Source organism: Microtus pennsylvanicus, chromosome 4, assembly GCF_037038515.1.
Source record: "Microtus pennsylvanicus isolate mMicPen1 chromosome 4, mMicPen1.hap1, whole genome shotgun sequence".
In the NCBI taxonomy this organism is placed as follows: Eukaryota; Metazoa; Chordata; class Mammalia; order Rodentia; family Cricetidae; genus Microtus; species Microtus pennsylvanicus.
The window spans coordinates 31,138,227-31,165,913 of record NC_134582.1 but is presented as its reverse complement, the minus strand read 5'-3'; the positions used below and the strand labels follow the sequence as shown (position 1 = coordinate 31,165,913).

The 27,687-nt window shown below is 43.6% G+C and overlaps 1 protein-coding gene across 2 annotated transcripts in view; it reads left to right on the top strand.

Moving 5' to 3' along the window:
• Snx24 (sorting nexin 24) overlaps nucleotides 1-14,718 on the top strand; it is a 150,937-nt gene extending 136,219 nt beyond the window's left edge. Inside the window, exons 4-8 of one of the 2 annotated variants that reach the window (XM_075968662.1) lie at nucleotides 5,138-5,232; nucleotides 6,652-6,684; nucleotides 7,217-7,281; nucleotides 7,493-7,525; nucleotides 13,277-14,718. In XM_075968662.1, the coding sequence (XP_075824777.1) occupies nucleotides 5,138-5,232; nucleotides 6,652-6,684; nucleotides 7,217-7,281; nucleotides 7,493-7,525; nucleotides 13,277-13,344 (294 nt within the window). In that variant the 3' untranslated portion in view covers nucleotides 13,345-14,718. The remainder of the gene's footprint in view (nucleotides 1-5,137; nucleotides 5,233-6,651; nucleotides 6,685-7,216; nucleotides 7,282-7,492; nucleotides 7,526-13,276) is intronic. The other variant, XM_075968664.1, reaches the window with a different exon arrangement.
• Nucleotides 14,719-27,687: the final 12,969 nt, after the last annotated feature.

Here is a 27,687-nt window from a genome sequence, read left to right as displayed (position 1 = left end):
TAATATTCGCTAGATGCAGTGATATCCAGGTGTGTCACAGTACAAACACACTCGGTACAGTCCCTTGATTGAATTCCATTCCCATGGTCATCGTCTTCACATGCGTGTGTCCGGCTCATATCCCTAAGTGAGAAACTGGATGCGTGAAAACCCACAGGTGCATTTTCAGCTCGTCTGGAGGGTTTTTCCGCTGCATGCGTGTTAAAGGGCCCTCATCGATTAGAAGCCCCTTGGTGTTTCTTTTCCCACCCTTGGGGTGTTCGCCTAGCTTCACCGAACAGAGTTCAGTTGGAGCTGAACTTCTTCTGCCCCTTCCGGGACGGACTTGCTTTGAACATGCTGAGTGTATATTACCACGTGTGGCCAGTTAGCCCTTGCAATGAAAGAGCCTCCCTCTCTCCCATGGTCCTCTACCATCTCTCCTTGTTCAAGCAGCCTACTTCTGTGGAAAGTGCCATTTTTTTAGTTATTGTCCTTGTTGCCTCTGGCTCTCCCTCTCTGTATTCTTTTTCTTTCTTGGATTGTAGGGGGTGAGGCAAATGCACTGAGCGGGGTGGGAGGATGACTCAGTTCTCTTGACAATGGGTAGCAGAAACCCTTCATTCTAACCCGCCACTGGAGACCACAGCACTTGCGTGGAAAAGCTACTCTCTGTCTTGGATCTGTGATTGATTGTGCCTCTTACAGTATTTTACTCAGCTCTTATACCTGTAAAATGCAATGGAATTTATTTCTAGCCTTTTCTCTAATTTGGCCATTTCATTTTGAGTTACACTCTCTTACTTCATAAATTATTTGCCAGGCCTCACATGCCAGCTTTGCAAGAATGAGCGAGCAGCATGGGAACTCTACTGCCAGGGACTTTGGGATCTCAAGTAGACAGCTCTGGGCCTCAGACCTTGCACCGTCCCACCACCAAAATACTCCTTACCGGATATGTGTGGAGTCTAGGCTTCACCAGCTAAGGGTTGAAAGGTTTCAAATCATATTTTCCCTACTGGTTCCTCATGTTGGGGAATCCTAGGCACCAGTTACACTTTTGAGTTGTTACACTTTTGAGTCTTATGTAGAAGATACAGAACACAGAAGCAGTGAAATAGAATGCTTGCTAGAACTAGGGAATAGTAGATTTTTGTCCACCAGGAAGAATTCTTTACCATGATGCCTTCACCATTTAGACAAAGATTTTTTTTTAATTTACTTTTATTTTATGTGCATTGGTGTTTTGCCTGCATGTATGTCTGTGTGAGGGTGTCAGATCTCAGAGTTACAAACAGTTATGAGCTGCCATGTGGGTGCTGGGAATTGAAACCAGGTCATTTGGAAGAACAGCCAGTGCTCTTAACCACTGAGCCCTCTCTCCAGCCCTTGGACAAATTTTTTTTTTTTTCGAGACAGGGTTTCTCTGTAGCTTTTGAGCCTGTCCTGGAACTAGCTCTTGTAGACCAGGCTGGTCTCGAACTCCCAGAGATCCGCCTGCTTCTGCCTCCCGAGTGCTGGGATTAAAGGCGTGCGCCACCACCGCCCGGCTGGACAAATATTTTTTAACCATAGTCTAAAGTTGAAGACCCTGATGTGAAGGAAGCACACACTCCAGCAAGTTTTGTCAGAAAGGGAGACCCCACACAGGAAGCCAGGGCATCTTGGGGAGGCTTGTGAACAGCAGTCATTGGCGTGTCGGGGTTCCAGGCCAAGTGTACTCAAGTGCTCAGCAATATGACTGCCACAGCCTAGCTAAAGGAAGGTGTCCTCTGCTGAGGTGTCCTCCTCTGTGTGTGTGTGTGAAAGAGAGCGGGAGGGAGAGAGAGAGGTGGGGGACAATGACTGAGTTTTATCCTGTTTTCAAAAGGATCCACAGAACATGTGTGGCTAACATCTAGTCACTATAGAGATATTCATCCAAACTTTCCAAGTGATTAAAAATGAGTTGGAAATCAAGAAACACACACACACACACACACACACACGAGAGTGAAATCTTTCACTTGCTAATTGTATGCCGATACTCTTGGGGATGTCTCCTTGAATCTGCACGAGGACCCCGTAAGGACAAGGAGAAAGGATGGAGACCAAGTCTGACAATGAAACCCACATGCCTCGTGCACCACACTGCCTTGAGACTAAAAATGAATACCACCAAAAACTAACAAAGACCAGCAGGCTAAACCAGTGGGGACATGATTTCATATTTAAAAATGTGATTTTTCTATACAATTAGGAACTTATCTGGGGAATAAAGTTGGGTGATGTGAACCAGATGGGTTCTGAAGATGCGGGATGAGTCAGGGTGTGGCCCTGGAGAGGGATGGTTGCTCCTGGAGACGAGCATTTCAAGGAATGAAGATGGAAGTGGAACAGCCGGGAGGCCCCACTTCCTGTTCAGTCTCCTGCATGAGATCATGTGTTTATGGCCCAAAAGACTGAGTTGAACTAATTTAATTCCTATTTGGCATCTCTGTACTAATTAATGACAGTTGTTTTTATTTGTTCATATTATATTAAATTAGGTAAATTTTTCATCTTTGTTCCGACTAGAGTATTAATTCTTTTTGTGTGTGTGTGTGAGGTTTCCTAACAAAGCTCAGGAAACATTCCTGACCACGTAGCTGAAAGCCTTAGCAACACTCCCTGCACACTCGGGGTACTGCTTTCTTTATAACACTGAGCCCTAAAGAGTAGCTTGACCATTGTTTTCTGGAAAATATTAATTGAGAATATTCCTGGAACAAAAATACGTGCCTGTAAGTTTCTAGAGTTTTCTGTGTTTCTGTCTGCCAGGATGTCTTACCTAAAACAATGTGGTCATCTGTTTGGAGAGCTCCAGGGAGAGGGAGCAGGATTAATTCCTGTCCCTGTGTGCAGTGTAAACAGCTTTTTGCCTGTCTTTTGTCATTAATGATCATGCTGTGGATGTAGCCAGTGCATTGTAAGCCAATCTGTCAAGGCAAATAAACAATTCACCTTGTTAAAATTCCCTAAATCTTGCATTAATAAAACCGAAGGAGCCCCCTGAACACTCAAGAGATGTCTTCCCCCATAGTGCAGTGATGGATGATATGTCTAAAGAGCCTGGAAATTAAGTAGTTCGGGTCATTAAAAGTGTCCCACACTTCTTATTGATTTAATTTGTTTTTAAAAAGGTAGGGGTGGAGATAAGAATGTAACACCCACCCCTGTTTTTTTTATTATTATTTTTTAAATCTGAAGGCTACCACCTATACAAGTTGTTAATTTTTTCTAGGGCAAATTCTTCCATATTTAACACAGCATTAAGTCATTTTTTTCAAGTGGGCATTAGGCTGTCTTGTTAAGCAGACATCTAGAAACATCTTAGTGGTCCTTCTAGCCTTTGTCATGGCACGAACTTCTAGAACTTCTTAGGCTACCAAAGCAATGATCTCTGGATGTTCAGAAACTCTATTGAATAGGTAGGGCTCATAATAAATGTCAAGCAATTGGAAAGAAGTGAGCTGAAATGTCAGAAATTCTGTCCGTGGGCAGAGAGCCTCCTTCCTCCTTGGCTCTCTCAAGCTTTTGTTTTTCTGCTTGCATAAATAGAAAAAAAAATGAGATCTGAGACGACAGAGGGGTGTGTGCATGGATGGATCAGTGGGAGTGAATGTATTTGGAGAGTGTTGTGCAGGATCTTAACCTTGTCGCTGTGCTCTAGGTTGTTTGAGTCATGTGTGCGCTTATTTCTTTATCCCGTCCTCCCCTGAACCTGCTCTATTCGCTGCTGGGCGCCAGCACCCGCTCTAACAAGTACCCAGGCAGCTTTATTTAACGACTAGAGGAGAATTCCTCATCACTCTTCTATCTTCTCCTCTTAATCCTTAACATCTTTCTGGTACAGTGGACTCTGGGAGGGATGGTGACAGCCCAGACACCCAACCTTTCCAGATGGACTGTCTTGGGGACCTGAATAGCAGGAGAAATTGGGTATCGCATTGCCTACTCAGGCCCGACAGCCTGTGTAGCCCTAATCCATGTATGTGATCTGCAGTGGGCAGTAGGATTCCTCACCTGTGAGAAATGAGCAGCTCAGTATGGAAATGGTGGCATGCCTACAATACACAGAAGCGCTGAGAGTTTGATCCTTTTGTGTTTGTCCTGTATCTTCTGTACCAGTTATATGGCTGTTCCTAAGATTCTGTCAGACAATATTTAACTAATTTCCATTATTCTTTAGATAACATACGCTTATTGCGGGGGAAAAAGCTCACCCATGGAATGTTATTTAAGTAGACCCTTAAGAGCCACTCCTAACCATAATCCCAACACAGGAGGTCGAGGCCAGGGGACTGTTGTGAATTCAGGACCAGCCTGGGCTAGATTTAGACAAGCAAAAGAGCAGTTGCATCGTCTTCGCTCTTTAGTGGAGAGAGAGGACCGGGTATCAGGTGTGTAACCTGTTAACACACGTTGGCAGATTCTTTTAAAAATGCATAAATATGAAAATACACCCCATAGCCTCCATCAGATTTCTCCTCCACATTTTGCATCATTTGGATCTCGGTGTGCTGACATGTTTCTGCCATTATGCCAGCTCTTTAGCAGAGCTCTTTAAGTGGAAGAACTTTATAGATTTTTTTCAATATATGCCCTGATTTACACTTAGCGGTAAAGTTGTCGCTGACCCTTTAAGTGGGGCTGTTCGGATGGCAATAAATGTCAACTGGTCCTAGTGCAGGAGCAGGTGATAACTAAGGGCGGAGACTAAATCTTCCAGATGGAAAACCTGCAGTATTTCCTAGGACTAGTGGCCTGTTATGGAAATGTAAATACTTTATCACTCAATAGGGAAAATTTGATTTGTGTAGCTGATGTGCCTGGGGTTGGACTGTTCAGGATGGATCAGAGTCTCTGTGATGGCTTGAACCATGCCCGGTGCTTCTGCAATGTCTTGTCTGTTAGGGAACATCTGAAGGTAGGAGACCCTTCTGTAGATCTCCCGAGAAGCGGTGGGTAAATGCAGGGTGTGTAGTGTGTGCCAGACTGAATCCACTCCTCGTATCAACCCTGGGAATGTTGCTGGCAATGACTTTGATGGACGCTTATGACTTTTTGATGGAGTTCCTTTGATTGATGGTCTAACAGACTCCCCTCCCGGCTCTAATTCCATTTTCTGCTTCCACAGGCCGTCATTTTGGAGAACGAAGAACTTCCCAAACTCTTCCTTGATTTCCTCAATGTCAGACACTTGCCCTCTTTACCAAAGGCAGAAAGTTGTGGGTAAGAACCGCTATTTACATTATGGATGTGCATCTTAAGTAACTCTTCGATAACTGATTATCCTCACAGATATCCCAGAGTGGTGCCACAGGGCAAGCTGGCCACATCTAAGCTCTGAGCTGAGGCATCATTCTCTCTCATATCTCTACTTATAGTAAGAGTAATCCCTCCCAAGTCTTCACCTCCATCGTGCAGCAAATGGTCCAGGCAAACTCATGCTTAGGCAGAAGGAACTACCCTCTTAAATGATGGTGTCACATAGTGTCGCAGATGCTAATTATGAATCCAGACTGTCCTTGGCTTGTGCCAAGTATACATATTCATGTAGCTTTTTAAACCTATACTTTTATTATTTGAGTGCATGCTTGTGTCTGTGTGTGCCATGCTTTTGAAGGGGGTGCCTGTGGAATCCAGAAGAGGGCGTCAGATCCACCAGAGCTGGAGTTATAGGCAGTTGTGTGTTGTTGCCCGACATGGGTGCTGGAGTCCAAACTCAGATCCTCTGGAAGAGCAGCAAGGATCTTAACCACCGAACCATCCCTCCAGTTCCCATATTCATATATTTTTAAAGCTATAGATGACTTTAGAGATTATTGATCCAGCACCCCTCATTTGGCTGTTGGTCAGAGACACAATATCTAAGTGTTTTTCCCAAGCTGTCCACGCGGCAGAACCCAGACCTTTCATGAGGGCTACTGTCTTCCCTCAGGAACTCGTAATGGATGAACTGTGGTCCCCAGTCCCTGTTAACCATGGAACTGGAGGAGCAACATCACCAGCAGCTAGAGATGAATTCTGAGCTAGCCTCTGAAAGCTCAGCAACACCCCTGCCCAGTGTCGATCCATAAAGACATAAGGCAGCACAAATCCATCTGGGGAAGGGGCTCTACCCGTTCTTTCCCTCCGACCCCAGCCCTTTCCTGAGATCAGGTTAAACCTGAGCTGTCTGCGGAGTGCGGGGCAGTAGACACTTTTCGCCACGCCTCCTCAGCGCTGTGGCCACTTGCTGCTCACCCCAGAGCCTGAATTATCTTCCATACTCACCAAGTAGTCTATGTGGCCAGTGTGTTCTGTCCCAACCTGTGTATTTATGTTTCCTAGGAGGGCAGGTTTATGGCTGCTCTTGAGTTTTGCACAGAAACCTTAACAATTACGGGGAATGAGGTCTTTTTATTTCTATTTCAACCTCCAAACAGTAATAAGGCCGTACGATTTTTAAATGATCTTAAGGAAATTTTGAAATGCCCAGAATCACCCAGGCTGAAGATTTCTTAGGATTAGTTGTCAGCTGTACTTTGGCGCCGTACACAACCTTTCTGCCGGTTTCCCGTTTCACTGCTGAGGCTACGAACCTTTGTTTTGTTGCCATAAATATTGGTCTGACTTAATTGGTTTTTTTTTCTTTTATAAAAATTTCAGATCTTTTGATGAGACAGAATCTGAAGAGTCAAGGTAAGAACTGATGTCGATCAACGAGGAGTTGGTTATAGAGATCAGTAATAGAGCTAAGTTTGTTCAGTATCTTAAATACCCATGGTACGCCTGTTTAAAGTTGTGTTCCTCTTGAAAACCTATGTTGGATATTGGTTTGAAGATGATAAGTATTTGATAGGAATTTGCAGGGCTAATTGCTTGTAACTCGGCATGAAAAGGGTTAATTACGTGCCCCCCTCCCCATGGCTTCATGCAAGTAGTAAGAGTACTGTTGTACTTGTGCTCAAACCCCAGAGTTTCAGAAAGTACTTCCCGGCAGTTGTATTTACTGCAAAGATGAGCATCTGTCTCACATCCCAAAGAGAAATATTGGGAAGCAGTGAGCTGCCATGGCTTCCCTCTGTGTGCGCGCTGTTATTCACCCACGCTGGTGGATGCGGAGACCTAGGGACATCCCACACAGCAGTCTGATCCCCTCAAAGCTAGTTTGTAGTGTTTTCTGTTTACCATCGTCCCCTGATGCTGACATGCCTGTTTTCGACCTTTCCAGCAAGCTGTCCCACCAGCCGGTGCTGCTGTTCCTCGGGGATCCATACGTCTTGCCTGCAGCCAGCGGTAATCAAACCTGTCATCTGCTAACAGCTCTTTACTGATTTGCCCCTGCACCACATAAACCACGTTTGTAATATGGGTCTAACAGAGTGACATCGGTCCAGGGCTTAATCATCTGCCAATAAACCAGTGCTCTTGGTGTAAGAGACATTTAGAATTTTAATTGGGGCCGGCCTTTCAGGAGGAAATATAATTTTTCTTTCTCTCTTCCTAGCCTATTTTGAATTAGAGAAAAGAAGGGATAAAGGTACTTATTTTTCTTCTTTTTTTTTGTGATGTTTTTCAGACTGCTGCTTGTTTTTAATCTAGAGGTCAGAGTTCAGGTTAAAGGTTCTAGTCTTTCTTAAAAAAATGCTTCCTTCCCAAAGCCGTGCGCATGCATTGCAGCTATACCTGCGTTTCCATTTAGGCTTTAGTGTCTTGGATGATAGACTATATATTTTTAAGTTGTGTATTTCAAATATAGCTAATTGATTTAAGTGTAACCATAATCGATATTGCAGCATGCGTCCTTTTTCGGTTCCAGTTCCCTAGAGTCCCTCTCAAAGTGTTCCCCTATGCAATGTTCCTGGAGGACATGCTCAGCCATCATCTCAGTTCATTTGCTGAGCCTCAGAAAATAGGCTCAGCAGGTAATATCATTGGCTAACGGGGAAAATTCCGGCTCGGGGATGTTGGTGACTTGCCGGACTCAGGTGGACCATCTAAGGCCCAGGTTTTCCTTCTTGGCTTTTAGCACACCAGGTCTCCAGCCCCTAGGAATGACAAATATCAAGTCACAAGAAAGCATAGATGAAGGATCCATTGTTTCTGTCAACTAAACCTTCCTATGAGCTGTGTAGCACAGAGCTTGTAGTCGGGTCACCTGCTTGCCTGCCGGGAAAGGAAAGGTGACCAGGACACAGGCACAGTTTACTCTGAGACCCCTCTAACCCTGCTCAGAGAGTTGCCTCAGCTCTAAAGAATATGGTTTCACGGTGGCTTTTTGTGCATGTCTTATCAGTGAGGAACAGTTACCCCTTTTAAGGACTGCTTCCTATACTTAAAATATTTATATTAATTGATTATTAACATATTAGCCAGTGTTATATTAAAAAATTATGTTTAGTAAATACAGTACAACCCAGTCTAGATTAAACAGTCATTATCTTGTAAAAAGATTACATACATAATTGTTCTGAAATTCTCTCTCCTCACGCACCTGTCTAGAGTTCCCGCAGCAGTGGGGAAAACAGTAATGACTGGCCTGGAATAGCCATGGGCTTGATGGAAGTGAGAGGGGGCAGGGGGTATAGTTTGTCATCTTTAAATCTGATTCTTTAAGCTTTTAAGCAGCACCTACCACATGGTGTACACTTTGACAGTGGAGACCAAGGGGCCTTCTGGGAATCAGGGCAAATGTCGAAAGCAGGAAGGTGTTTGTGTTGTTGGTCACTTGATAGTGTAGACCAAAATAAGGGACCTCCTATTTGAGAATAACCGTAATTAATGGGTTTGGTGGACAGGGAGATACAGGGACGCAGTGGCCAACCCTTCATGTTATAGTCTTAAAACTTTGGCAGACCCAGTTTTGGAAATTAGATTCCTCTGGCCTTAGAGGAACTTCCTCTGTACCACACTGTGTTGTTAACATGCCTTTCAGTGAGGGAAAGCCATTATTCCTGAAAATACCGAGTGTGGGAATCTTGAGAGCTACCGACTCCCATTCACATCCACTCTCTTTACATCTTAGACATTCTGCCTAGAGACTCGAGGCCGGATAGGTAGGTTTATTGGTAAAGCATTTGCCATTCAAACATAAAAATCTGAGTTCTGCACACAGAACCTACTTTAGGAATGAATGAATGAATGAATGAATGAATGAATGAATGAATAAACAAACAACCCAGGCACCATGGTGCAGTTGTAAACGAGCACTTTGGAGGCAAAAGGAGGATCCCTGGAGCTCACTGGTCAGCCAGCCTAGCTGAGCAGCGTTCTTTCAGCCACGGAGACCCTGTCTCAAACAACAAGGGGGACAGCTCCTGAGAATGACACTGGAGGTTGACTTCTACCTGTATGTAATCACATGTGTGCACATGTATGCGCCAGTGAAATAAAAAAGAATGGCTGGTAACTGATCATTATCTTATTAGCTTTTGACGACAAAAGTCAAGAGAATACCCTCTGTCTTAAAGATGTATTTATTTCTATTCTATGTGTATGAGTGTCTTGCTGCGTATATGTATATGAACTCTCTGTGGACCTGCAGAGGTCCCTGAAACAGGAGCTGGCGGTGTTTGTGCACCCCCGTGTAGGTGCTAGGAACCAAACCCAAGTACTCTGCCTCAGGAGCCAGTGCTCTTAACCCATGAGCCATCTCTGGCCTCCAGAGAGAATTCTCTTGACAGCCTCAAAAGTGCACGTTCTGGCCTTTGTCTTAAATTTTCTGGAAAATACAAATTAGCCCTTTCCAAGGACCCAGGTAGGCATCGTCAACCTGGCTGAATATTCTGGACAATGCTCTTCTTTGTCGTGTGTGCCCTTTCATTAGCTTCCTGTGTGCTGGCCACATCCTCTCCCTTCAAGTGCTGTCTCACCCTTGGCTTTCCCATCAAAGACTGGACGCTGCTTACTGAGCTTTTCTTTAAGTAATCTGCTTGTGGCCTTGAACTACCCCATCGGTGCAGCTGAGAGGTGGTATTGGATTTCCAACGCAGACTCCACTCCTGCTGTGGCTCACAAGAGCTCTGTGGTCTGTTCCACATCATCTCTCCTCGCCATCTCTCCACATCATCGTACCCCACTTGGTTCCAGCTACACTGTGATTCATCCTGGGCCCCAAGTGGGCCCACCCTGCCAACCCTCTCCCCCAGGACACCTGTCCTGCCCATTCTACTGACTCTGCCAGCCCTGCTGGCTCCACCTCTAGGGCATTTGCCTTGCCAACCCTCCCTCCACCCGAACACCTGCTGCTTCCTCCTTGAATCTTCCAGTCTGCATTCTTGGTGGGCCTGCCAGCTCCCAGGCCTCAGGTTGAATGTCATAGCTTCGTAGCTTTTACTTCCTCTCTCTCTCTAAAGCAGCCTCTGTACAGCTTTTTTCTGTTTTTGTTGCTCACGGTGAATCTTGTTAGATAGAGGCATGTCAGTAAAAATATCAAGAAGTGTATCCCAGGTTGTGTTCCTTCCCCTCTCCTCCCAATGGGAGACCAAGGAAAGAGCAGTTCCCTGAGTATGTCAAACAGGAATGGGCGTTGTATTCGGTCAAAGCCGTGGGGAAGCTTGAATCTACAGTCTAAAGGGCAGTGGAACAAGCGAGTGGGGGCAGGCACAATACCCACTTATCCCATCACTGACCATCAGGTTGACACACCTTCCAGGCTATTCACTTTTCCTGAGATCACCCTGTTGGCTTCCTTCAGTAGAAATGGCTGCAGGCTATGTCCTTTGGAGAGTCTCCCTACTGGTTGCTTCCTGTGCAGGGAGCACTTCCTTCTGGATATCTTCACATCTGGCTCCTCTGGCCCCTCATTCAAATCTGCTCAAGTGGCCCTTTCATGTTGAACCGCCTTTCCCTTTCCTGTTCCCTGTCCTGTAACCCGTGCCCTGCTTTGTGTCCTTGCTTCTAACCCATATTAATCACGGTGTAGAATTACTCATCGGACATAATGAACGGGGTTTTCATTGTTTTATGGGACTTTGTTGAATCCTCTTAAGTTAAATATGTTCACGGTGAAAATTAACTGTCTTTAAGTAGATTTTCAGATTTCAGATGGCAAAGGATAGCAATATGCCACCCATGTGAAATATGTTTGGATATTTTATTGAAATGAATCAGTGGTTCACTGTATTAATATCTGTATGAGAAATAAATTTAAAATTAGAATTAGCTAGACCATTTGTTCAAATACACAGATTTATAGCCTACTGAAGGCTTTTAAAGCTGTGATCTATGAAAATTGTGTGTGTGTGTGTGTGTGTGTGTGTGTGTGTGGTGTAGCAGAAAGGTACACACTCAGAAAGCCAGTGTCATTAGCCAGAGAGAAAGCACATTAATCATGTAGTAGAGACATTTGTTTAAATATTTATTTGTATCATTTGCTTACTAGCACCTGTTTCATGGCCTGGACAGAGGCTGTAATTTTTATTTCTGGTAATTAGATGTGTGTATGGCATGTGGTAATGACCAAGTACATACTGTGCGCCAGGCCCAAGTCATGAACTTGGCTTCACTCACCAACTTGTCAATAACCGGTAAGGAAGGTCTTGGTGTGAAATCCTTCACCGCTGTTAAAACAAGTCAGCTGTGTTCATAGAGCTGGGAGGTGACTACCCAGGATGCAGAGCCATTTCAGTGAACGTTTGCTACGGGAAATCAGTCAGATCTCCAGCTATGTACTTGACTTCGCCCTTGACTAGACTCAAAGGTATCTCAAACTCAGGGGATCCCAAACTGAAATGATTGGCTTCCTTCTAATTCCCTTTTGTTCCTCAGCTTCTCCCACAACCCTCTGGCTTGCTAAGACAGAAACCCAAGGTGTGCCTGTGATGACTTCAATTATTATTAGTTTTTTCCTTTACCGACTACCCCCTCTCTCTTCCTCCTTCGTCTTCCCTCTCCTTCCAGACTGTCTCTCACTATACAATCTAGGTTGTCCTTGAACTCAAGGTCCTGCCTCAGTTTTCAATTCCTGGGATTACAAGCACACACCACCCCAGCCAGCTTAATCCTTGACTCCTCCCTTTTATTTCCTAGTCACTCGTATCTGTCAGCAGGTCACATCCTTCATTTCTCTAGAACCCATCCGCTTTTCTGTGTCCTGCAGCGGCATCTTCCTCTGCACTATCGCAGTAACCAGGCTGATCTGTATCCACCTCACACTCGCTTCAGTCTGTTCTCGGCCTGACAGTCAGTCATCTTTCAAAAGTTCATGTCTTGCTTTATTTAAAATCCCTCAATACCCTCAGCACATCTCTGATACATTCCCGTGAGATCTTCATAGGTCTGACCTGGTACCTCTGTCCTCCTGAGCACTAGGCCCCTCACTGTCTCACTTCTACCGATAACTCTGAATCCTCTCGGCTCCCTTGCCATAGACTGTATTGTCCCCTTATTGCCCCTGAAGCCTCCCTACCTTCTCTGATGAAGCCCAGTTCCATTGCACATGACTTAATAAGGTAGCTGCTATATAGGGCATGGAAGGATGAAAAGAAGTATCAAGATGGTAGTCCATTTGCATAATAACTACCCAGACTGCCCAGCTCCTGATGTAATTGTGTACAGATCGAAACTTCAACCTGAACGTCTGCGCTATGGGAAGAAGATTGATCCCCCTGCATTCCACTATATCTACTCTCACGCTAGAAACTGGCTCAACATGCTTTGCGTACCTCTGCATTGCCTTCTGCGAAAGTGAGGCTGCTGTTTCAAGTTGGACAGGATGGCTTTTGTTAGAATTTGGAGTTAAAAGACAGACTCCCTATTTCTAGTCTCCAGAAGTGCGCCCACAAGTACACATACAACTTGGACGAGGTGGCTCCGTAAGCCTCAGTGGAAAAACCGCAGCCAAGTAGTCCCAATAGAAATCTTGAAATTCCTTCAAGTGTATTGAGATTTTTGTTAGAAATTGAATTGCCAGCGTAATCCATCTTCCTTGTGAGGAAGCATCCGGATAAAGAGCTGGGGCCTAGTGGCATTAACCATTTGAAGAGCAGCCCCTGAATCGATAACACTACAAATCTGGCCATGCAATCCCACAGTGCCTGGTGGGAGCCAAAATGGCCTCTGGTTGGCAAGCACAAATAGTAGCATTCCTTGCCATGGGTAAATAGGCCCAAGTAGCAGCCCTGGCCTCTGACACTATGGCCTTGATCTCTGACCTTCTTTCCTGACCAAGGGCAAATGGCTCGGTCATGTGGACTCCAGAGAGATGTAGCTGTTCTGACGCTTCTTCTATAAACAAGATTATATGTCGTTGGTGCATGTTAAGAAAAGCAGCTTTCTTTTTCTTTTTCAGATTTTCCCAATGTGGTCATCGAAGGAGTTCTTCATGGAATATTTTATTCTCATCTGCAGCCCAGGTAGAAGCCCTACCTGGCTGGAAGAAGCTGAAGCAAGTTTCAGTGTCAATGGCAAGAACATCAATAGCTCGACCAACTTACCTGAAACTCTGTGACACAATAGCTCTAGCTAGTGGGAAAATTCAGTCCTCGCTTCCTTCAGAACAGGGACATTTCTATTAGAATGGTGCTTTTAAAATTAGAAACTGAACCAGGGCAGCAGCTTATGTCCAATTGTTGGAGTAAAAAGGGAGATTTCAACATGGGAAGTCAGGACAAGGAGCCGCAATGGATTACTGGGGGCACCGAGTGTCACCAAACAGAACCATCTCTGCTTCAACTGCACCATTTGCTAATTGGAAATCATATCCTGAGTCCTGCTGACCCTGAGTGACCTTGGTGGCCTTTTGTTTGGACCTTGACAACACTCATCTTTACATCATGAGATTTTTCTCAGTGGGGGATACCTATTCAGGGGTGCTGGCACCAAAAGAGGGCCCTGGAACCCACTGCTAAGTGTGAGGAAAAAGCCAGCCTGGAAATCCAGTTTTACTGACAGTAGAATGCACTGAAGACTAGAATGCGTTTAGTTCCCACTTCAGGGGTGTTGCCTCCCACCTACGGGTTGGCTTCCAGCATCGGTGCTTGAGGTGAAATGGGGTGTTGGCGCAATCCTTGAGAGTCCCCTAGGAAGACACTATACCGGAAGTCCGGCCTCCCCTTTTTTCCTCTAGTATTGAAAGTATGAGTGCCCCGCTGAAGGCCAGTTGGCACCCCAGTGAAGTCCCAGGGGCCCGTTCCTGTAGGAAGAACACGCTTTAAACACTAGCCTCACACTACAAGTTCTTGTCCCAGTGGGAGTCAGATGTGAGTTGACCCTGGTGGCAGCAGGCACAGATGAACTGTTTGTGTCTGGGTTTCCTCCATGGTGTACAGTCATGGTATTGCCGCAGGCTTTTGTGTGGTTGTTCTTCCAGATTTCTCTTCGCTGGCATCATGTATGGATTAATGTGAGTTCGATATTTGATGATGTCTTCTCTACTGGGTGTCAAACAGATGGTCATCTTTTGTAGAATGTATGTCCTACCTGTGTGTATGTACTGATGAACATAACCTACTTATGGTTATAAGTTTTCATAAATTTAAATGTTGGAGAAAATATGTACAGTTGAAAGTACCATGTCATGAATTTTTATTAGCGTCTAACCCCACAGATTGAAAGCCTGCTGTGAACTTTTAAAGATAACGTTTTTAAGATTGATTGTGTAATTACATGTTAGAAATAAAGTAATCAAGTGTCGTCAGCGAAAAATAGCTAAATGGTGAAGTATTAGAGATAATTTTTAAAATGTTTTTATGTTACTAGCTATTTTGAGTTAAATAAAAGTGAACAAAAGTATTTGAATTTGTGCTTTTCCCAGAATTCCTGGAGACACAGATTTTGTCTCTTTCTACATGTACACAAAATACAAATTCAACCGCTCTCACATATCACTAGACATATATTTCTAACCTGATGGGGTGGTAAATTACCTCATCCATTATAAGATGATTGTTGTTCATTAAACACTTTGATTTACCAAATTCAAATCTTTTTAAATAAATAAAGACCAAACATTTATGATGGTATGTTACTCACGAAATCTTTGAGCTGATAATGGTGGCTCATACCTGTGATCCCAGCACCTGTGAGGCAGAGGCAGGAGGATCGCTGTAAGTTGGAAGTCAGCCTGGTTTAGAAAGCTAGTTCCAGGCCAGCCAGGGATATATAGTAAGACCTTGAATCAGAACCAAGACAAAGATAAATTATTCTCTTTTTTTGGGGGGGATTAAATTACATCTTATCAATGACCTTTTTATTATTCATTTAAAAATTAGTATATGGACTGGAGGAATGACTCAGTGGTTAAAAACAGCTTAAGAGCATTGACTGCTCTTCCAGAGGTCCCGAGTTCAGTTCCCAGCACCCACATTGTGGCTCACAAGTGTCTGAACCATCTCTACTGTACTCTCATGAGTTCTGATGCTCTCTCTCTTCTGCTGTGGATACATGCAGACAAAACATTCATATACATAAAATATATAAATAAATCTTTAGTATATAATCTTGGGGTTCTTATAGGAGCTATAAACCACTATAGATCTTTTGAGCATAAAGAGTTGTATGTCTGAAGCTGAGAAGACCTGAATCAGTTCCCTAGCACCCGCCTCAAAGGCCTGACAACATGCTCCTATAATCCCAACCCTGGCGAGGTGGAGACAAAGGATCCATGAGGCTGTCTGGCTAGCCAGTCTAGTTGGCTTGGTAACTTCCACCATCATTGAAAGACCTTGTTTCAAAAACAGAAACAAAATGAGCGCCATTGAGGAAAACACCCAGTGTCAACCTTTGGCTTCACATGCATGCACACAACACATGAACACATACACACCAAAATCCACAACCAAACAAACCCATGATTTGTCAGCCAGTTCCATGGCCCAGAGAAATAGGAAGCTGGTATTTATTCCACAGCCCCCAATGTTTTCCACTCCATTGCCCATCTATATATAACCAACAAATAACAGTATAGTGTCACCCCCCCCTCCCAGCGATGGAATCTGAGAGGAACCTGGTAGCCTTTTGATCAACACATCTCAGGACACACTGGAGGATGATGACCTTCCTTCCTTCCTTTCTTTCCTTCTTTCTTTCCTTCCTTCCTTCCATTTATTGCATGCCAATCCCAGTTTTTCCTCCCTTCTCTCCTCCCCCAATCCTCTCCTCAGTGAAGGTAAGGTCTTTCCTGGGAAGCCAACTAGGTCTGTCCCATCACCTCCTTGAGACAGGACCAGGATGGCATATATTTCTATGATTAGAAATACAAAAATACAAAAGGATGTATAAAGAAACCCACCTCCCATCCCATCTCTTGAATACCCTAGTCTCCTATGAGCAGCCATGGCACTGAATTTTTCTATATAGTCCTTTGAGAGAGAATTCTTCCATAGGCAAGAATATATTGTTTATCTATTGCTTTTTTGACTTGATTTTTTAGATTATGTTATGTGTATGAGTATGTTGCCTGTATGGATGTATGTATAGTATAAACATACTTGCTTGGTGCCTTCAGAGTGTCAGATTGCCCAGAAGTGGAGTTCCAGGTGGTTGTGAGTCACCATGTGGGTACCAGGAGCTGAACCCAGGTCCTCTCCAAGAGCAACAAGTACTTTTGACCCCTAAACCATTCCTCCAGCCCCATCATCTAATGATGATACATCCTGTTTTCCCCTTTTTACAGACATGGTAACCTACAATACTCATCTGTTACACATATTTTTATGTAATGACACATCTTGACAGTCTACCTTAGTAGACGGAGTATGTTTCTCTTTACAGCTATATACCTCTGCTACAATTTATGCAACCAGTGTGATATTTTTGAATATGTTGACATTTTTCTAGTATACAAATACCATAGACAGGGCTGGAGAGATGGCTCAGGAGTTAAGAGCGCTGCCTGCTCTTTCAGACGTCCTGAGTTCAATTCCCAGCAACTTCATGGTGACTCACAACCATCTGTGATGAGATCTGGTGCCCTCTTCTGGCCTGCAAGGATACATGCAGACAGAACACTGCATACATAATAAACAAACAAATCTTTAAAGAAAATACCATAGACAACTTTGTATACATGTATATCTACACACATTAATTTTAATAAGTTTCAAAAATGGCACAGCAAAACTTTCATACGAAAACCCATGTGTAGATGCACACTTAAAATATTTTATTGGGTTCTGTTGGGCATGTGTAAATACACTTACAATACTTCATTTGGGTTCCATTGTGCATAGTTGTGTTGCTATGCAGGTGCACTGTACATGACCACACTGTGCCATACACAAGCGACACAATGTGAATGGTACATTGGGCCATGCCCGAGGCCCTGCACTTGAGGATGTAATAAAAAGCTGATTCATTCGAAGCTTATATTCAGGAACAATAGAGAAGTACAGGGGCAGAGCACAGAAATAAGAGGGAAAAGAAATATCCTAGTGCTACTTGCTCCAGGATGTAGGGTAGCCCCCCTGCCCCATCCACACAGCCCTTCGACATTCTGCACTTGTTTTGTGCGGAGCTGCTCTCCAACCTCACCTCTGCCCTGCTCATTTGCATGCTGGCTGCTCCTGCCCTGGTGTCCTTTCTTCAGTGTTCCTTCTCCCTGTTGCCCTTCAAAAGTCACCCAGGTGTACAGGTCTCTTGGTGCCGAGCTCACTGCTGCCTGGCAAACCCTGCCTTTATAAGCTCACTTTGGAAAGTATGGATATCCCAGAGTCACAGTTAGGAGAAATGATCACACTTCAAAATTGACAAAGGACTTCCGCCTCTCTTGTTATTTTTGATCAATGGACAATGGCTACTTAGCACTTTGTTGATTCTGGCAGAATTTCCATAGGACTCAGTGATTCTGGAAGTAGGGGCAGCAGCTGAAGATGGTATTTGGATATCTGTGCTCACAGAGTTGTTCGTGTACAGTAGCACAAAGAAGAAACAACCTTAATGCCCATCAGTGGAGGAATGAGTGAAAAGCAAGTGAATTCTGGTGTGTGCTGTTGGATGAACCTTGAGTTGAATAAGCCAGTCATGAAGGGACAAATACTGAGTTGATGGCTCCATTTATATATGGTATGTATATATATATATATATATATTCATTTATATTACACACACACACACACACACACACACACACACACACAGTATTTAATGAGATTTTCAGATACAAAATGTGGAGGGTGTGCCCAGAACTGCAGGAAGGGGACATGAGGAATTAGAATTGCATGGGTGTCTTTGGAGAAAATGACAGTTCTGGAGATGGGCAATGAATAATGCGGATGGGCTCAACACACACCACTAAAAATGATCCAGATGACTGGTATCATGTGTGTCTTTCACCTCAATGGGAAACAGCCTGATGGGGTGATTTGGGTCACATGGAACCTGTGAGTAAGAACAGAGCATCCCCTTGGTGCCCTGTCCCGTGGGTGCAGGAGTTTTGTCACATGCACTATTGCTGCTCTCATGGCCCTGGGAATTTCTCAAATTCAAACTGGATTCAGAATTCTAAGGCTGTCAACTAGAACCAATTATGAACCATTTGGGATTCTGAGTCAGCCTGGCCCATCGCACCTGAAGTGTTAGAACCACACAGCTGATGGACACGCTGGTAGGAACCACTGTAAGAGACTGTAAATCACCTCTAGCATCTCTTTAAATACTTTTTATTAGCGAGGCAGTGGTGGCGCACGCCTTTAATCCCAGCACTCCGGAGGCAGAGGCAGGTGGATCTCTGTGAGTTCGAGGCCAGCTCTGCTCTATAAGAGCTAGTTCCAGGACAGGCACCAAAGCTACCCAGAGAAACCTGTCTCAATAAACAAAAAATAAAATTAAAAAGTAAAAATAAATACTTTCTATTTATTCATTAACAGTTTCATGCATTATACAATTGTATCATTAGTGTATATAACCCAAATCCATTCATCTGAGGAGGCCTCCTCAGCACTTCCTACCTTCGTGCTCTCTTTAAAAGCCCACCGAGTCTAGTTAATGCTGTCTGAATGAACGTGTCTGAAGCTCTGCTGGTTGGTTTGCCAGCTTTACACAAACTAGAGTCTTCTGGGAAGAGGGAAGCTCAGTTAGAAATTGCCTCCATCAGATTGTACTGAGGGAATGTCTGTGAGGCATTTTCTCAATTACTGATGGGTGTGAGATGGTTCACCCCACTGTGGGCGGTGCCAGTCCTGGGTAGGCGGTCCTGGGTCGAATAAGAAAGACAGTTGAGAGAACTATGATGGGCAATCCAGGAAACACTGTCCTTCTATGGTCTCTGCTTCACCTTCTACTCTGCTTGAGTTTCTGCCTTGACTTGTGATAGATTGTGGTTGGGATGTGTAAGCCAAATAAACCCTTGCCTCCCAAAGTTGCTTTTCGTCATACAATAGAAAGCAAAGCAGGATAGGGACCATCTCCCATACCACGAGCAACACAGCAGAAGCCACAACTCCAAAGAAAAGTAACTCTTCTCTTTTCAACAGTTAGCAGTTGCTGACTCCTTCTCATCTAGAGGTGAACTCTCATTGGAATATTGACTGGCTTGATCTTATATAGACTTTGTGTAGGTGGCCATAGCTGCTGTAAGTTCATAAGACTAATGGCCATGTCACATCCAGAAGACAACATCTGATATTCTTTCTTGTTGGGGCCCCACATTGGGGCAACATCTGTCAGGGCACCATACTGGGGTGCAGTCTGTTGGGATCCAATCTCGACAGGGTTTGCACGTTCCAGGGTAGGGGCATAAGGATTAGAAAATTAAATGAGAAGAGCAGAGATACAAAAGAAAAGGAACAGAGAAGCAGAATAGACCCGGGAGGAAAATCCAGTGAATACTGACTTCATCCATGTTTATTTTCCATATGCTTATAAACCCCAATCCAAAAATGGGGAAGAAGGCAAAAGACTGCTTAACATGACACAAAAAATAATTACCTGCTTCAGTACCTGAAACATCAAGAAACTATATCTTGAGTTAAGCGTTCTGTTGTTAGGTAGGACATGCAGCAACCACACCTTAGACCAAGCTTCCTGTAGCAGCCACTCACTGAGTCAAACCTCCTGTCATATCCCTGAAGGCACAAGAATAGGCCTGGATTCTCTGAACTTCTGTCAAGATGGAACAGAACCACTTCTGTGGGCTCCCACACTTTCTGTTCTCTCTTTCATGATATTCGTGAGCTTCGGGTGAGTAGGGGTTAATATAAATGTCCATTTAGAGCTGAGCACTCAATAGTCATTTCTTCTCAGCACTTTGGCCCATTATGAGTCTCTGTGTTAACCACTGTCAACTGCAAACAGAAGTTTCTTTGACAAAGGTTGAGAGCGGCATAAATCTATGGGTATACTCGTAAATATTTAGAAGGCAGTTTGACAACATATCCATTTAGAAAAATGATAATAGGTTGTCCCCATGAGCCTGTGATCTGAGCTGTGGGCTTTTGACCAGTTTGTGGTCCAGCCATTAATTCCTTCCTGTAGAGAGGCTTCAAATCATATCACAAAGTGATTGGTTACCCCCACTGTAGTCATGTTGTCGCTGCACCAGTAGGTACACTGGCCTAGCAGGTCAGTGTTGTAGCATACTGGGTCTACCACTAGGTAAGACCCTGGGTTACTTCTCACCCAGCAGCTACCTACATAATACTATGGGCACTATGAAAACTCACCAGTGGAGAGGAAGTTTGCAGATCAGTTCCAGTTTGATTTCTCAATGTCCTGTAATCAATGTGTGTTGTTTCTTCTGCGTTAGAGTAATACATGCTAATTATACTAAGCCACTAAGAGTGATAGCAACAATCTGTGTTGTTTGGGGGGCACCCTGTGGCCTTCTGATCAGTAAGTTTAGCATCTTGAGGGATTTCTCTCCCCTTGTCTCTTCTGTTCTTTCTCCCTGTACCTCAAACTCTCTCTCCAATCTCTCTGTGTGTCTTTGAGATTGAACTACTGTGTTGCCTTGGTTGGCCTCAATCTCCTGGGCTCAGGCTGCCTCAGGCTTTTGAGTAGCTAGGATTGCAGGCACCTACCATTGCACCTGGCTAAGCAACTTGATAAGTTTATTTTAACAACTCCTTTAGAATCCACTATCCAAAACCACACCTATTCAAGTCGGGGTATTATATGTGGTCACAGGAAGAGGCTGAAAATATACCAAGGGTGATTGACAGGTTGGAGGAGCATTCTCATTCAATGTGGCTACGCACTGTGGGGAAATTCTGTATTTGCTTGTTTATCCATTCATTCAGTGAAGTACATTTGAGTTCCTCTAATACGTTAAGCCACTGTAATAACCCTCTAAAGAATAAAATACAATCCCTTGTTTCTCAAATTGTCAACCACTTACTAAGGAGTTTTTTTCTTCCACTTTGCTGACTTAGGGTATAAAGTTTAATCTGTCTGTCTACTTTCTGGAAGTCAGCATCATCTTGGCTCTGTTTTGGCTTTCATCCTTGGTGATAATTGTACATTTTCAGTTGAGCAGAGAAACTCAGGGAAATAGTAGCCATTAGTTGCAAACTAAAATATAAATAGGATTTGTTTTCTATTTATGAAGGTACATTGTGGCAGCCAGAATTTTGATGGTGAAGCAGAATGTATTTTTGTGTGAAAAGGTGGAGAATATAGCAACTATAGGGCTGAGATAGATTTAACATAGTAAAAAATGTGAAAATATTCTCATAAATCTGATGTGAAATTGTAAACCACTTCCTGTCTTCTTATCTCCCAGTGATCTCTGTGATATGTTTTATTTCCAGCTATGATGTCCATTTCACTCGAATACTCCATACACTCCATACTTCCTGTATGTTGTGGGACTAGAGTTTTGCATAATTACTCCATTGAGTAGACAGGGTCTTGCTACACATAGCAATAGTTGAAAAGCAGAGATTCAAAGTAGTGAAAAGTGGCTAATGGGAGCATCCCCTTGGGGTTGGTAGTTTCTGAGTAAGTCCTAGTTACAAATGCAGCCTCCACACATCTGTGCTGAATCATGTGTTGCTGTCCCATGCCACCATGAGAAAGTCAAGCTAGAGGAGGAAAGAGCTTGCCTTGGGCCACCAGTTTACACAGGGCACCAGGATTTGAAGCTTTCTTCTGCAGAGCTCAGGCTGGTCCACTCTCCAGTCAACCTTCTGTTTGCAGGGTTAGAACTCTGGGTTTTGTGTGTGTTCTGTGGAGACCAGTTCTTGCTATGTAATCCCATCTGGCCTTGAAACTGTGACCCTTCCACCTCTGCCTCTCCGGTGCTGCAATGTCTGTGGTTACGGGATGTACTACCACGTCTTATTGGGTGCATACCCCTCCTCAAACAACATTTATCCCCACCTAGCTTGGGCTGGACAGAATGACTCACCTTAAACTAGGGCGGTGTATAGGGAAAGGGTCATTGTGCTATGAAGGAGGTAGCCCAATGCTATACCCATCCACATTCGCAAGTGTATCTGGAGAGTGGACTTCAAGAAACATACCTCCCAGCTCTCAGATCAGGCATTTGCTGTCAAGGAACAGGAGACTGCAAATGCCTTCATTGGTACCAGCCTCAGAAAGGTCTTCTGGACCAAAGAATGCTCCATCTACATCAGATCCTTGTACTTGTCTGAAAACCATACTGAGGATAGGACTTCAGATAAAATGCTCTGAACTTCAGTAACTCATGTCTCTGTCACCACAGTCAAAATCTACACACTGTTGGCGTGGATGAGAACTAGCCATGGAAGTGTCAAGTGCAATTATGAAATTGTTCCCCCCAAAGTAGGTACTGCAGGGCTGTTTGTATGTTAGACATTTGGGGTCCTACACATTTACGTCTCTCACGCATTCTCATTGAAACAGCATCAGGAGAAAGTTGCTGGTAGCAGGTTCCGAGATTCACCTTGCTTTGTCTTCTGACATTTGTCACATAGACGTTGTCCTGCCACTATTCCTCTGCCCAGCCACCCAGATTCTGGTTTGGTTACAGCTGTTTTTCCTTCACTCTGGGATATCACTGGCATTTGGGACTATGTTATGTATCACAGCTACAGCTTCTGTTGGCCAAAATCTTAAATCCGTGGGCTGAGTTACAGAATCAAGTAAAAACTGTTATGTATTTAGTGGCATAAATTTTTCCATTACAAATACTGTTTTCACTCTTCCTTAAGTTGAAAAACACAAAAATGCCTTAAGGGGTATTTGAATTTCCCAACCTTCAAGATCAAAGATTATTTTTTTGCCTGTCTGAATTATAAGAATGTTGAAAAACAAAGCCAATCCCCTTGTAAAAGCCTTGCCATGTTTTTGCCTTTTTGTAATTCAAAACTGCTGAGCTGAGAAATGAAGTTGGTTGAGTTTTATTTAAAAACAAAAATCTAAGAATTCATCAAAAATGAAGTAATTGATAATTCTTAAACTATCATTCCAACTAATGTGAACCAAGGATAAATTTTACTGAGCACTTAGTTGACGGTCCAGAAAATTACTAACTAGCACTTGGGAGAGAATAAAACAGATTATGGCTAAGAATGCCAAAATGTTTTAAATTGTTTATGAAAGTGATTCTAGACTAAATTGTAATAACTTGGACTTGGTGATGGTGGCCAGTGTAATTTGCCTCTGAGTTCATATTCACCCACAGCCACACAGGTGCCCTTTTATCATCAGGATCAGTAAAATAGTGAGGCGTTTACTTCAAAAACTGTTGCAGAACATGCTAGACTATAAAAAGCAACAGCTGGGGCCTGTGAGATGATTGTGTTCCATGTGCAGAACACACATGGCGAAAGGAGAAAACTGCTCCCAAGATTTGTCTAACACACACACACACACACACACACACACACAATTTGCTCAAAAAACCCACAATTCCTACTTTCATTGTGCTCAGCTTGCTTGTGTTTCAGGATGAAGTCTGGCCCTCCCCATACAATAAGTTCTTTTGGGTAGGGTAGGGCTTGGTGTCATTAGCTCGTTGGTCCATCTGTCAAAGTCAAAGATGTGATCATTTAGTGCTCTCAGAATTTCAGCACTTCTAAGATGAACTACTTTTCCCCTTGTCGCTGGTGAGGGGTTGCTTCCTCTCATCCCGAGTAAAACCTAGACAGCAGCTATGATCCACGGTTTATGTCCTTATGCATGGGTTCATGGTAGTTTGTGTGCGTTTTGTCACGAGTGGCCCCAAGCACTTTTGCCCATATAAATCCATTTATTTCCAATTTCTTTGTTGCCGTTATTTAACATATAGGGGTTGTTTTTTGTTTGTTTGTTTGTTGTAGGGTTTTGCTGTTGTTGTTACTAGCATTAAATGTACCCCTGGGAATTCTTGGGAACCTGGAGGGTAGAAAGTATATAGCAGAAGAGGGTAACAACCCCCCATCATTGGCATCCACCTTGCGAAGCGACACTTTGTTCTGTTTGCTTTAAGCGATTGTCTACATGACTGGGGGGTCCTACTACATTCAGAATGTCTACTTTTCATCACATTTGCTGATTTACTGTGTGAAGCAGAGAGGAGACACACGCGACGACGGCATACATCCAGAGGTCGAAGGATAACTTTTGAAGGTCAGTTCTCTTCAAGCACTGTGTAGGTCAAAGAAGACTGAACTCAGGACTAGCAGCAGATGCCTGTATCCACGGAACCATCTTGCCAGCCAGGAGTTCTGCTTTTAAAGCCCTCAGTACGGGGCCGGAGATGTAACTTAATTGGTAGAGTGTTTGCCTAATGTTCACTAAGCCTGGGGTTTAATCCCCAGCACTGCATAAACTGATATAGATCTATAATCACAGCATTTGGGAGGTGAAGGCAGGAAGATCAGAAGTTCAAGGCCATCCTCAGCTATAAATTCAAGGTTAGCCTAAGATGCATGGTATCTTGTCTCAAGAATAAATAAATAAAATAATAAACCCACCATTAATTCCAGTCTTAATGAATGATATAATTTTGTTATGTGCTATATACTTTATAAAGATTTGGGCATTAAAGTTCCTTCCAGTATTCTCCTTTGGTTACTTCTAAGCCTTTGTGCATAAAATGTTTTTGCTGTCTCTCTATCAGACAATGAGTTCAGGTTGTATGTCAAAGGAAATCAATTTACCTTGACTTAAGGGGAAAAGGAGATGTATTGACTTGGTGGCAAAAAGCAAGAGATGAATTAAATTCAAGCATAACTGGACACAGAAGCTAAGTGATGTCTTCAGGAACTTACGCCTTCTCATTTTCTTCACTAACACTTTAAATTTAGCATACAAAGTAACGAGCTTCATTGTCCCATTTCCATATACCTTATATATACATACACAATATAATTATACATACACAATTATAATGCTTATATATGTATACATATATATGTGTGTGTGTGTGTGTGTGTACACACACCTATATAATTATACTGTTTTTATTTCCCCTTCACCGCTTTTGTCCCCTGCTCTTCCTCCACTCCACACAATCTCTCCTTTTGCTTTCATGTTGCATTTAGGAATTCATCTTTTTTTCCTCTGGACTAGCTTTTCTCTGATAATTTTATTCTCAGTCTTACTCCATTGCATCCATTGCACAAAGGCAGCTGCTCTATTCATACTCCAGCTGATGTCCCACAGTGGAGACTGATTAGTACAACTGAGGCTAAACCCCAGACATGAAGCATCCATTGGGCCAGGCTGAGGGACAGCACTGTCCTAGGGTTTCTATTGCTTTGACAAAACACCATGGCCAAAGCAGCTTGGGGAGGAAAGGGTTTATATGGCTTTACAGTTCCACATCACTGTTCATCCAAAGAAGTCAGAACAGGAGCTCAAGTGAGGCAGAAACCCTGAGGCAGTAGATGATGCAGAGGCCATGGAGGGTGCTGCTTCCTCGCTTGCTTCTCATGACTTTGCTTAGCCTGCTTTCTTACAGAACCACAGTGTACTGGACCCTCCCCCAGGCCTGCCTATAGACCAGTCTTATTATGGCTTCCTCCTCTCTGATGGCTTTAGCTTTGGTCAGATTGACATAAAACTAGTCAGAGCAAGTACCAAGCTACTGGGTACTACATTGCAGCCTGTGATAGTTATTAGACCCATCTGCCTGTCCTTCACTGGGGGACATTGACACTGCTTGACCCCTCTGTCCCTACTGGTTTGCTCCCCCATCACTGTCTTCAGTCCCCACTCATGTTGATCCCAACCACCCTGCATTCCGTGTCCACTTCCCACCTTCCACTCTGTTTTTTGTCATAGAAGTATTGTTGCCTGATGGTCTGCTGTATATTCGTGTGGTATGTCTCAGCCTTCCTAATGCTGTGACCCCTTATATTGTGATGACCCCCAACCATAAAATTATTTGTGTTTCTACTTCATAATTTTGTTAATTATAAGTCATATTGTAAATGTCTGATATGCAGGATATCTGATATGTGACCCTCAAGGGGGTTTCAACCCGCAGGTTGAGAACCACTGACTAAGAGAACTTTTTTAAAATAGGTCTTTCTTGTACTTAATGATGGAAGACATTGCTAGACAGGCATATACCCATCTGTAGGGTTAACCCATCTGAAGAAGTAGTTGGGAGAACAGTGCAGTTCCCCAAAGGAAAGAAAATAAGAAATAGGGCAGCCATTGCTGCAAGGATCAAGGATGCTGGGCTGACCAAAATAGTGAGGTTCATTATGACTAAGATTGCTTTTGATGTCAAATCTCAGAAGAGAGGACACATAGGATGTGTATGTTTTAGTTTCTTGATACTTATTTCTTCCCATTTTCCATTTTAATCCTATAGTAGACAAAGTAATTTTCCTGAAATGCATATTCCATCATTTCCCTTTCCACAAACCTTACCGTTCCATTATACTGGGAATCAACTAATTCCCCCCTAACACCCATGTCCAAGTTGGTCATGCTTAGTATTGTCTTGCCTCACCTCATCCTACACCCCTTCTGATGTGGGATTTCCCTCTGTATGTTGTGATTACCACTGATAAAGGAACTGCTATGGGCCTATAGCAGAGCTATAGGGGAACAGAGCTAGGTGGGAAAAACTAAACTGAATGCTGGGAGAAAGGAGGTGGAGTCAGGGGAAGCCATGGAGCTGCTGCTGGAGACAGATGCGCTGAAACTTGGCGGGTAGGCCACAACCTCGTAGTGATGTGCAGATTAATGGAGATGGGTTAAATTAATATGTAAGAGTTAGCCAATAAGAAGCTAAAGCTAATGAGCCAAGCAGTGATTGAAATAATAAGAGTTTCTGTGTGATTATTTCGGTTCTGGGCAGCCAGGATGAACAAACAGCTCCCTGCAACACCACTCACACCAGACCACCAAATGCTGACTTTCTCTCCTGCCTGAAATCCACTCCACCTCATTGCAGGCCTCTGTATTTTCTCTTTTCCCTAGGTCTACAGTGGTTTGGTTGAGAATGGCCCTAGTAGGTTCAGATACTTGGATACTTGGTCCCCAGATGGTGGTACATTTTCCTTGGGGGGCGGGGGTAGGGGGGCTTGATGGAGGAAGTAGGTCATTGAGGATGTAGGCTTTGAGGTTTAAAAGCTAGGCGCCAATCCCAGCTCACTTTCTCTTCTTCCTGCTTGTAGTTTATTATGTGAGCTTTCATCTTGCTACTCCAGTTGCTTGTTTTTCTGCTTCACACTTCCCTGGTGTGATGCTGATAGATTCTTATCTCTCTGGAAACATAAGCCCAAATAAACCCTTCCTTCTTTAAGTTGCCTTGGCTGTGTTGTTTTATCAGCACTAGAAAAGAACCCAATATAAGGTCCATCTTTCTTGGTTACCTTCCACTCTTTCTTTACATGTCTG